General features: G+C 44.0%; 1 protein-coding gene across 1 annotated transcript; it reads right to left on the bottom strand.

Annotated features, from left to right (window-relative positions):
• Positions 1 to 3,364: 3,364 nt before the first annotated feature.
• LOC310878587 (chronophin-like) lies at positions 3,365 to 10,842 on the bottom strand (the record flags this gene model as incomplete). Its single annotated transcript, XM_083792936.1, has 4 exons — positions 10,440 to 10,842; positions 8,868 to 8,991; positions 7,299 to 7,569; positions 3,365 to 3,738 (listed from the first exon to the last, which is right to left on the bottom strand). Exons 1-4 carry the CDS (start codon positions 10,667 to 10,669, stop codon positions 3,365 to 3,367), a joined length of 999 nt encoding a protein of 332 aa, XP_083649062.1. The 5' UTR covers positions 10,670 to 10,842.
• Between the last annotated feature and the right edge of the window lie 1,972 nt (positions 10,843 to 12,814).

The raw sequence follows: 12,814 nt of genomic DNA, 5'->3' as shown, positions 1-12,814 counted from the left end.
GTGTTGCTTGTGTCCTTAAACATCATTAAAATAAGATCTGGTTGCAAAAGAGGGAGAAGTTGTCCTTTCCGTCTGACCATGAGCAGCTGGGTTGAGGACGGACCAGTGACCCCTCATCCATTTGAACCCTTATACTGTATATACTGTATGTAGGAGTACCTCAGGGCTCTTTACCGGTGTCTTTTCTGTTTTCGCTCGACATTAATGAAGATCTTTAAGTAAAGTGGCCGATCGACAAGTCACGACACGCCGTGAGCTTTGACGAGCTGTTGTTCTCCGCCAAGGTTCTCCCAGCATGGAGACGCTGGGGTTTGTTTAGAAGTTCATTTAACCCATTCTGACCTGAGATCAGATTCTAGAAATGTCTTCTATGTCAGTCGCTCTTCGATTTTTCTAAAATAGCAGACCTACAAGCTCATAGCGCGCCACTCGGTGGCGCGCTATGAGCTTGTAGATCTGCTATTTTTCAATAGCTAAAGCATAACATAATGCTAGCACCAAAAGGGATTCCCGCTCAGAATGGGTTAACGACAAAGCCAATATGACCACAATCTTGTACAATTACATAGCAAAAAAAACAAAAATTACAGTCACAAATCAAAATAATCAACCCTCTTTGTTCCATAGCCTTATTTTGGAAGGTGGTCTTCTGTTTGTTTTGATATTATGGGTTAAAAACATCCAAACATTTCTTTACAAAGTAATCCGAAATAATCATCAAACGTAATCGTGACTTTTGGAAGTAATCACAATGATTCACGTTGCTTATTCCAATTTGGAGGGCAAACTAAGAACTGATTACATTTCAAAATGTCATCATCCAGTCCCTTATTACAGTCGGTATATGGATCATATATTATATCGAGATTGTGATCTCAGATTGGATATCGCCTGGGATTATGAATATCAGTAGCATAATTAATAACTATACAAAAATGTAAAAAGAAGGCAAAATTCTACAAGCTCACAATGCATCAGATCAGCTATTCGTGACATTTTGGAAAAAATAAATAAAATAAAAATAAATTATAATTTAATTAATAACATTTAAATTAAAACGTTAAATCATGTGATCTTCACAGTATCGATATCGAGGTATTTAGCGAGAAAGCAACATTGTCGTATTTGAAATAAATGTTGGACAAAAAGGTTCTCACATTTCCACTTATTTTATTGGCACTTTTTTAATTGGCCAAGAATTTTGAGTACTTTGTCCTCCAGTATTATGTTCTACCTTCCTTTATTATTATTTATTATTATTATTATTATTACCTTTTGCGGATTTTTATTGTTAAATTCCTACTTTTGAGATACTGGCTTTTGGCTCTTAGCACTCCACTGAGAAAATCCATTACTGCAAGTTAACACACAACTTTCTTATTGTGCTATTTGACTTCGTCCATCATAATTATCACCACAATCCAAACGAGAACGTTTTTTTACTAAGCAAATGGCAGCTACTAAGCCCTGCAGTACCTCCTCAGGGATGGGACGATAAAGGCACGCACTGCAGTACCTCCTCAGGGATGGGACGATAAAGGCACGCCCTGCAGTACCTCCTCAGGGATGGGACGATAAAGGCACGCACTGCAGTACCTCCTCAGGGATGGGACGATAATGGCACGCACTGCAGTACCTCCTCAGGGATGGGACGATAATGGCTATTATCGTTCGTCGCGATAAAAAGCTCTCGCAATAATAACTCTATCGTGGAGATTTGTATGTATGGTGAAATTGTCCTCCGGCATTCATTCACTAGGACGAATTAACTTCTGTTGAGCTGCAAATTCAGTACCACTTTTAAACCCTCTATTTCAATCAAATGGACCTGTAAATAGCGCACTCTTATTTCACTCTACACAAATCAATTCGTTTTTGCAAATACTAATCTACACAAGCTCTACAAGCTTACCACGCGTTGCAACACACAACTCGTGGCGAGTTTGTAGATCTGCTATTTTTTGGCGGAAATGTTCCCCCCCGGAATAGGGGGAACAAAAAGTGTAATTTTAAAAGTTTTAAGCATAATTTTGATTATAGCGACAATAGTATCGTTAATCACAATACATTTTGCCACAATAATCATGACATTTTCATATGGTCCCATCCCTAACATAGACATATATATATATATATATATATATATACATATATATATATATATATATATATATAAAGGCTAGATGGCGCAAGGCGGACTCTCCGGCGGCCATCATGCTACAGTCCTACGTTCTGTGGTAGCCGAACAGCTCAAAACTAAAATACTCATAACTCGCTCACATTTCTGACAGATTTACAAACGGCTTGGTTTATTACAAACATTATTAACGTGGCTATGATTCAGGACACTTAATGTGATTTTTCATATGAACGTCATACAAAAGTAGCATACATGTCCTGCATGCTGACGTCTCTGACGTTCATAACGAACCAGACCGTTTAAAAAGTCCATAGACACAATGTTATGAGTAGGCGAGCTACCTGGAGCAAGATGGCCGCCACATACCGTAGCAACGTCGCTCTCCATTGGCCGACAGCGGGGGGCGGAGCCATCTAGCCTTTCTCAGAGTAATATAGTAAGAGAGAGGCGACACTATAGCGTTGACTCCCATAGTAACAATGGAATGAGGATGTGCTCATTCTATGTCAATGGGATAGTTCCAGCCAATAGGAGCAATGTTTGGAACTATAGCCCATAGGCACCCCGCTTTGTCTCAATGGGATAGTTCCAATGTTTGGAACTATAGCCCATAGGCACCCTGCTTTGTCTCAATGGGATAGTTCCAATGTTTGGAACTATAGCCCAGAGGCACCCCGCTTTGTCTCAATGGGATAGTTCCAATGTTTGGAACTATAGCCCAGAGGCACCCCGCTTTGTCTCAATGGGATAGTTCCAATGTTTGGAACTATAGCCCAGAGGCACCCCGCTTTGTCTCAATGGGATAGTTCCAATGTTTGGAACTATAGCCCATAGGCACCCCGCTTTGTCTCAATGGGATAGTTCCAATGTTTGGAACTATAGCCCAGAGGCACCCCGCTTTGTCTCAATGGGATAGTTCCAATGTTTGGAACTATAGCCCAGAGGCACCCCGCTTTGTCTCAATGGGATAGTTCCAATGTTTGGAACTATAGCCCAGAGGCACCCCGCTTTGTCTCAATGGGATAGTTCCAATGTTTGGAACTATAGCCCATAGACACCCGCTTTGCGGCGAGATCAAAGCGTGTCTCTACTCTCCTACTAGATTACTCTGGCCTTTTTTATATATATATCTATGATCCCTAACACCTCCTCCTCCTCCTCCTCCAATCATCAGCCCTCCTCCTCCTCCTCCAATCATCAGCCCTCCTCCTCCTCCTCCAATCATCAGCCCTCCTCCTCCCCCTCCCCCTCCCCCTCCTCTTCCCGGTAGGCCTCGATGAAATCCGCCACGCTGTCCACCACGTAGTCGGGCGCCAGGCCCTCCTTCCCGGCGGCGCCGTGGTCCTCCTGGTCGCGGCGCAGCAGCGCCTCCTGCAGCGTGGACACGCCCGTCAGCGTGAGCATGGTGGCGGCCAGGCCGCAGCGGTGGCCGAACAGGATGTCCGTCTCCAGGCGGTCGCCCACCATCAGAGAGCCCGCCGGCTCCACGCCGGAGAACTGCGCCGCGATGCAGTCGAACATGAAGCGGCCGGGCTTCCCCACCACCGTGGCCACGCGGCCGCTGGCCGTCTCTACGGCCGCCGTCAGGCTGCCCGAGCCTAGGGAGAGAGAGAGAGAGAGACTATCACTGTTATAGCCTATAGCAGAGAGAGAGAGAGAGAGAGAATCACTGTTATAGCCTATAGCAGAGAGAGAGAGACTATCACTATTATAGCCTATAGCAGAGAGAGAGAGAGAGAGAGAGAGAGAGAGACTATCACTGTTATAGCCTATAGCAGAGAGAGAGAGACTATCACTGTTATAGCCTATAGCAGAGAGAGAGAGACTATCACTGTTATAGCCTATAGCAGAGAGAGAGAGAGAATCACTGTTATAGCCTATAGCAGAGAGAGAGAGAGAATCACTGTTATAGCCTATAGCAGAGAGAGACTATCACTGTTATAGCCTATAGCAGAGAGAGAGAGAGACTATCACTGTTATAGCCTATAGCAGAGAGAGAATCACTGTTATAGCCTATAGCAGAGAGAGAGAGAGACTATCACTGTTATAGCCTATAGCAGAGAGAGAATCACTGTTATAGCCTATAGCAGAGAGAGAGAGAGACTATCACTGTTATAGCCTATAGCAGAGAGAGAGAGAGAATCACTGTTATAGCCTATAGCAGAGAGAGAGAGAGAATCACTGTTATAGCCTATAGCAGAGAGAGAGAGAGAATCACTGTTATAGCCTATAGCAGAGAGAGAGAGAGAGAGACTATCACTGTTATAGCCTATAGCAGAGAGAGACTATCACTGTTATAGCCTATAGCAGAGAGAGAGACTATCACTGTTATAGCCTATAGCAGAGAGAGAGAGACTATCACTGTTATAGCCTATAGCAGAGAGAGAGAGAGACTATCACTGTTATAGCCTATAGCAGAGAGAGAGAGAGAGAGAGACTATCACTGTTATAGCCTATAGCAGAGAGAGAGACTATCACTGTTATAGCCTATAGCAGAGAGAGAGAGACTATCACTGTTATAGCCTATAGCAGAGAGAGAGAGACTATCACTGTTATAGCCTATAGCAGAGAGAGAGAGACTATCACTGTTATAGCCTATAGCAGAGAGAGAGAGAGACTATCACTGTTATAGCCTATAGCAGAGAGAGAGAGAGAATCACTGTTATAGCCTATAGCAGAGAGAGAGAGAGACTATCACTGTTATAGCCTATAGCAGAGAGAGAGAGAGACTATCACTGTTATAGCCTATAGCAGAGAGAGAGAGACTATCACTGTTATAGCCTATAGCAGAGAGAGAGTGAGAGAATCACTGTTACGTATAGCCTATAACTAGGGCTGTGAATCTTTGGGTGTCCCACAATTCGATTCAATTCCGATTCTTGGGGTCACGATTCGATTCAAAATTTTTTCGATTCTACGATTCTCGATTCTCCAAAAACGATTTATTTATTTATTCAAAAGATTTTTTTTCCAGATTCGAAACTATTCTCTATTCAAAATGATTCTTGATTCAATACATAGGATTTCATCACAATCTACTCCAGCCAACTGAAGTGATTAACTTGAAAATGACTGAAGACATGATGTTTACTGTAAGGGTGAGGGTTAGGGTGAGCTTACATTTCATATTATAAACACCATGTAGTGATATGACTGAAGACATGATGTTTACTGTAAGGGTGAGGGTTAGGGTGAGCTTACATTTCATATTATAAACACCATGTAGTGATATGACTGAAGACATGATGTTTACTGTAAGGGTGAGGGTTAGGGTGAGCTTACATTTCATATTATAAACACCATGTAGTGATATGACTGAAGACATGATGTTTACTGTAAGGGTGAGGGTTAGGGTGAGCTTACATTTCATATTATAAACACCATGTAGTGAAAACTCCTGTAACTAACCAGAAATAAAATCTAAAAAAAAATAATAATAATAATAAAGAAATCGATTTTTGGAAATTATGAATCGATTTTGAATCGTTCATAACGGGAATCCCCTACCTATAACTATTAACTAAGACTAAAACTAAGACGAAAAATGTTCATTCTAAAACGGGTAGTCCCAATACTTCATTCTGATTGGCTGGTTACCGTCACGTGACCGGTGTAAATTTCACCGATAACCCACACCTTCAGTCACTTTGTATCAAACTGCAGCCTTGTAGCTGAACTGGGGAAGGGGAGCGCTTGATTGCTTTACAAACACATGCCGTGCGGGCGTCTATATAAGCACCGCCCGGCTAAAGTTTATTATATGACTGTAAATGTGTGGCTCCAGGCAGCCCCGTAAAGACATCAAGCGCTATTCTCCCGTCACATAGGCTACTTGCCGAGCAAAACAAGGAAGTGTTGTGGCTCTGGCTCGCTCGCTCTGGTGGCGCAAAGCGTAGATACTTTTGTGGATTTAATAGTTTTATTAGGTTAATATAGCCTGGAACTCACCTATGCTTTCTATGGCATAGGCAGCTCCCGGCAGGATCCGCCGGCAGAAACTGTGCGCAGCTGCTGGACATGAGACTAATTAATTAGAGCGAGAGAGGAGTGTGTGTGTGTGTGTGTGTGTGTGTGTGTGTGTGTGTGTACGGGTGTGTGTGTGTCAATTTTTCAAAGGTGCAGACGATCAGAAATCAGCAGAGAGTGAGCGATGTTTGTGCTACTCTATGCCATATTGAAGTGGACTAGTCGGACTTTTTTTTTCTCCCTGGAAATAAAAACGTCTGGGTTTCCGAGGCTAGGTTAATATTGCTATATGTTTGTAACCGTTTTAGAAAAGCAATAAGCTTAATCGACTACCTCTTTTCACTGACGAAAACTGCATGGAAACTAAATGAAAACTATGCTATATGATGACTAAAACTATACTGACAATATACCGTCAACAAAGGACTAAAATGTTAGCAAGGGACTAGTGGACAAGAGATCCAGTATAAGTCATTTTGCACTTGCTCTACAAGCACGCACCACAGTTTGGGAACCACTGCCCTACTTGAGCTCACATTTTGAGCTTGTAGATCTGCAACTTTATCATTGTGTATACTTTGTATGTATATTTATTTTATGTTGACTAAAGAGGTAGTGCAATGATTACTATCACAATAACTCATATATATATATTCATATCATATCATATCACATATCATCACAACACCACCTTTAAATAGTGGGCAGAACTATTATCTTTTACTAACGGACATCCATCCTCAAGGACTGAATTCTGAATTTGCTGCCTGGCCTGTCATTTCTAGTCCAATGCTGCCCCCTCGTGGCCAATCAGAGAATAACCACTGTGGCAGTCTGAGAAGCTCCTGGATGTCTGGAAACTATCAGAGTTATTATTTATTAACCCACTGCCGTAAAACTATCCGAAAGGCATATAAATATTGATTAAACTAAGGGTATTTTGTCTATAATTTCAGTTTCAGTTTAGTTATCGTTTTCTAAATTTATTTTTATTTTTTATTAGTTTTTCAGTGAACTAAAAGTTTTTTTTTTATTCTAGTTTTCATTTTTTATTATAACCTTGATGCACGCGCGCGCGCGCACACACACACACACACACACACACACACACACACACACACACACACACACACACACACACACACACACACACACACACACACACACACACACACACACACACACTCTCTACCTGGTGCTATCCGGCCCCCTCTGAGCGGGTGCCAGGGGTCCGGGTCGGTGGCCAGGAACAGGCAGTCGGGGTTCTGGAGGTAGCAGCAGGCCTTGGCCAGCTTGATGAAGTTGAAGTGCTCGTCGTAGCCCACCAGCACCGCCCTGACGTCGGGGTCCAGCGGGTAGTCGTAGATGGTGCCCGTCTGGCAGCCCGGCTCCACCTCCTCCACCACCGACACCCCGGCCTCCTGAAGCTCCGTACGGATGGCCTGGCAGCCGATCACAAACACCTGGAGCCACGAAACAAACACAAGGTACCTTTACTCAAACACCTGGAGCCACAAAACAAACACAAGGTACCTTTACTCAAACACCTGGAGCCACGAAACAAACACAAGGTACCTTTACTCAAACACCTGGAGCCACAAAACAAACACAAGGTACCTTTACTCAAACACCTGGAGCCCCACCACCACAAACACAAGGTACCTTTACTCAAACACCTGGAGCCCTGCCACCACAAACACAAGGTACCTTTACTCAAATACCTTTGCGTTTTTTTTTTTTTACCCATTTCAACCAGTTTCCACACATTTCTGTATCAGTTGTTCCCAAACCATTTCATGTTAAGGAGCCCCAGAATGATATGCCGCCGACCCCCCATGTTTGTCGTTGGACCTTCGCGGTCCCGCCCCCTTCCATGACCACGATGTGTCCGGAAGATAATTCCTTTTTTTACGCTCTTTAACTCTTGTTGTGACAAATCATGACAATAAACACGTTTTGGGGCCGATCAAATAATTAGAAAAAAAGGGCAGGGTACAGCACTTTATTTTTTGAGTGGTGCAACCACTCCCAACCACCACGCACATATTAACTGTATATATATGATGATTTCGGGTGTGCCAGTACAGTACAGTACAGTACAGTACAGTACAGCACAGTACAGTAGAGGGTACAGTAGAGGGACCGGCACACGGTAACTCTGTCACTTCTCTACCGTTTCGGACACGGGGCGGCTCGCCGGAACCATTCCTGGCGACAGACAGAGCCACCACCAACACAACGGTACCTTTCCCTCCTGGACCTTGGCCCTGTCTCTCAGGTACTGGGCGGAGCAGTGGGCGGAGCTTACCTTTCCTTCCTGGACCTTGGCCACGTCTCTCAGGTACTGGGCGGAGCAGTGGGCGGAGCTTACCTTTCCTTCCTGGACCTTGGCCCTGTCTCTCAGGTACTGGGCGGAGCAGTGGGCGGAGCTTACCTTTCCTTCCTGGACCTTGGCCATGTCTCTCAGGTACTGGGCGGAGCAGTGGGCGGAGCTTACCTTTCCCTCCTGGACCTTGGCCATGTCTCTCAGGTACTGGGCGGAGCAGTGGGCGGAGCTTACCTTTCCCTCCTGGACCTTGGCCACGTCTCTCAGGTACTGGGCGGAGCAGTGGGCGGAGCAGTGGGCGGAGCTTACCTTTCCCTCCTGGACCTTGGCCACGTCTCTCAGGTACTGGGCGGAGCAGTGGGCGGAGCTTACCTTTCCCTCCTGGACCTTGGCCACGTCTCTCAGGTACTGGGCGGAGCAGTGGGCGGAGCTTACCTTTCCCTCCTGGACCTTGGCCACGTCTCTCAGGTACTGGGCGGAGCAGTAGGCGGAGCTGAAGATCTGCTCCTCGGTGACGTCGCTGAAGCCCAGGCGGCTGAACTTGGTGACGTAGTTGGCCCTGTTGTTGTTGTTGTTGTTGTTATTGTCGCGCCGTGCGCCGTCGGTTTGGTGGACACAAAACAACAACAAATTAAATACTCGGTGGGTACAGGGAACAGTTGACCAAAAGTATACTTCACCTCAAAATGCCACAGTTAATCAATGCAGTGATTGACTGTGGCCTGTGACTGTGTCCCAGGGACCATGGGGTGGACTTTAGGACCATGGGGGTGGACTTTAGGATTTAGATGCGTCCCTCCCAGGGACATTTTCTGAGTCCTATAGAGCGTCACAGCCCCGCCCCATCGAGTGACCCGGAAAATAAATCCCTGTTCATTTTCCTCATAGACTTTTCAGAAAGTATTTATTTAAAGACGTTTTTACGCCGCGGACAAAGACAACTCTTGTCGTGACAAATCATGACAACAAACACAATTTTTCGGGCTGAACAAATAATTAGAAAGAAGAAGAAAACGGCAGGTGAGGTTACAACACTTTTTTACACTTTGTAATTATTTGTTTGGTCCAAAATATTGTGTTTGTTGTCATGATTTGTCACGACAAGAGTTGGCTTCGTACGACGCTTAAAAGGTCTTTAAATACATATGTTTTGAAATGTCTATGGGAAAAATGCATTGGGAACTATTTCCTGGGCCTGGCGGCGTCATGAAAGGGGGCGGGGCTGCGACGCTCTATACTTCAACTACGTTATAGAGCGTCGCAGTCCCTCCCCCTTTCAGAACGACGAGTGGCCCAGGAAATGAATCCCAATGCATTTTTCCCATAATTTATAAGAAGAAAAACAAATAGTGTTGTCTCCTGCCTTTATGTTCTTCTTTCTAATGATTTGATCGGCCCAAAACATTGTGTTCATTGTCATGATTTGTCACGATCCGAGTTGGCTTTGTCCGCGGCGTAACCGTCTTTAAATAAATACTTTAAGAAAAGCCTATGGGAGAAATGCATTGGGATTCATTTCCTGGGCCACTCGTCATTCTGACTGCGACGCTCTATAGAGTACATAGGCCTACTGTCGAAGTAATTCATCAAATGGGTAACTGTCACTGATATATTGATTTCCAATGTATTGATTAGTATACAAAAGTAGCCTATAATCTGTGTTTAATAAGACACAAATAACATCTTTTCATGAAATAATAATGCTTATAATAGTAATAATAATAATAATTATTGATTGATTGAAGTATTTATTAACAGAATTACAGTACATTTCAAGCACAACTCAATACAAAGACTGTTAACTGAGTGGACGACCCAATAAAGCATTTTACACACTTGTTTACAAGAGGGTCCACCTTGTTCAATTCATCATTCATAACATTTAGACGTACAAATAATAAAAACAGACATACAAATTATATAATAAAACAAAATGACGCCTTGTGATCTTGTGTAGATTGACTGTTTATCTATCTATATATTATTATTATTATCGTCATTCGTCACCTGGGTCTCGTGCAGTTGTTGGTGACGAAGAAGACCTGCTTGCCGCGGCTGGTGAGCGCGCGCACGGCCTCGGCGGCGCGCGGCACCGCGGCCTCGCCGTTCCACAGCACGCCGTCGCAGTCGAACAGGACGCTGCCGCTGCGCTCCAGCACGGCGCGCAGCGCCGCGCCGCGCACCACGGAGCACCGGCCGCGGCGGACCACCACCCCGCTGCTGCCGCTAGCCATCATCCGTCCGTCCCTGAGTCCCCCCCGCCCGGCCCGGCCTGGTCTGGTCTCAGTGGTCTGGTTGGTGGTGGTCCGTCTGTCTGACTGGGACTGAAGCGGACCTACTACTGTATCGGGCTAATGTATAGCCTTGGCCGGACCGGGAGGCGAACCCGGGACCTCGTATCAACTAACCAGCCGCGTACCGTCCGTAACCAGTCGGGCTAAAGAGCCACCATGGCCCCGCGGTAGACAACTATAGTAACGCAGCCACACTACTGCTGCTGCCGCTGCTGCTGGCACTGGTGGTGGTGGTCCTGGAATGGTACTGGTGGTCCTCCTGAGTCCTGGTCCTGGGTGGTCCTCCTGGTCCTGGTCAGATGAGGACCGAGGCTATAGGTACCGGTAGTGGTGTGATGGAGGAGGAGGGGGCGGGCCGGTGGGGACCGGTCCACTGGTTGGGTCCAGTCCAGGTTCTAGAACAGATCCAAAGCAAAGCGAGCAGCTGCAGGAAGGAATCCACTGCGCCGATCACATGATCACGTGATCATAAAACACACCACCACTGTCTGTGTGGAATGCCATAGGGCTTCCACTATGGAACTTCACAATAAAATAGATTTCTTTTTTTGTTTTGTCAAAAAACATTGTTATAAACCCAGCATTATTATTGTTTTTATAAACAACACAGACATATTTTATAAACCTAAATATTTTATAAAACCCAGAATTATTTCATTTTATTAAACAGAAATTGTTTATAGAACTATTTATAAACAATTCATTGTTTTTAATTGGCTACAACCGTTAGGCTATGAACCCCAAAAACAACAACATTCATATTTTAGGATCTGTCTTATTTTAAATTACTACAATCATTGAAACTATGCAGTTTTTTGGGGGGTCAAGCAAAGGACGTGTGTGTGTGTGTGTGTGTGTGTGTGTGTGTGTGTGTGTGTGTGTGTGTGTGTGTGTGTGTGTGTGTGTGTGTGTGTGTGTGTGTGTGTGTGTGTGAGACAGTGTATAGTGTGCCTCTCTGTCAACAGTTAATTACCTGATCAACGCTTTCAACTCGTTGCTATATCATGTTAAACCAATTGTTATATTAATTGTAAACAGTAGTGGTTGTTTGTAAACAGTAGTGGTTGTTTGTAAACAGTAGTGGTTGTTTGTAAACAGTATAGTGGTTGTTTGTAAACAGTAGTGGTTGTTTGTAAACAGTAGTGGTTGTTTGTAAACAGTATAGTGGTTGTTTGTAAACAGTATAGTGGTTGTTTGTAAACAGTAGTGGTTGTTTGTAAACAGTAGTGGTTGTTTGTAAACAGTAGTGTTTGTCTGTAAACAGTAAAATAGAGAGTAATAAATATCGTTGGTCTTTACTACCTGGTAACCATCAACCTCCTTGCGGTGCGGTGGGTGAATCAGGTTAAACAAAGCTATGAAAAGGCACCGTATAATTATAACCGTACAAGCAGCAATTAGCTTAGGAATGGAACAAAAGGGGCTTGTGTATTTTTAACGTCAGTTATTATGGTGGTACTTGGAGAGCCAGATATGTTCAACCTACCAAAAAATGTCTACAAATAATTATTATTATTATTTAGAAAATAACAGATCTGCTATTTTCAAATGGCCAAAATGTATATAGCACTGAAGTGGTTACTGTATGTTTTTTTTCATCCACACACACACACACACACACACACACACACACACACACACACACACACACACACACACACACACACACACACACACACACACACACAGAAGTGAAACACTTTGACAACGCAAATATGGACATGGTCAGTTCTATTACATGGTGTCAAAGAACCCGACAACTTGAGGTTAAAATTAAAATGCTTTAATGTTGACAACAGTAAAGATATTTATGTTCTTCTTATATACTAACTTTATTTTCTTTATCTTTTCTTCCCTTTCTAAACCTTAATTGGCATTCCTGATTCTACAGCATATGAACCCATTTAGGCCTGAGATCAGATTCTAAAAATGTCTTCTACATCCTGACCGTTTTCTGAAAAAGCTATGTTTCTATGTCAGTCGTTCTTCGATTTTTCAAAAATAGCAGACCTAGGCGCGCTATGAGCTTGTAGATCTGCTATTTTTCAATAGCTAAAGCATAACATAATGCTGACACCAAAAGGGGTT

The sequence above is a fragment of the Protomyctophum parallelum genome (assembly GCF_964188405.1).
Source record: "Protomyctophum parallelum genome assembly, chromosome: 21".
NCBI lineage: Eukaryota > Metazoa > Chordata > Actinopteri > Myctophiformes > Myctophidae > Protomyctophum > Protomyctophum parallelum.
This window is presented reverse-complemented; position numbering and strand designations above follow the sequence as displayed.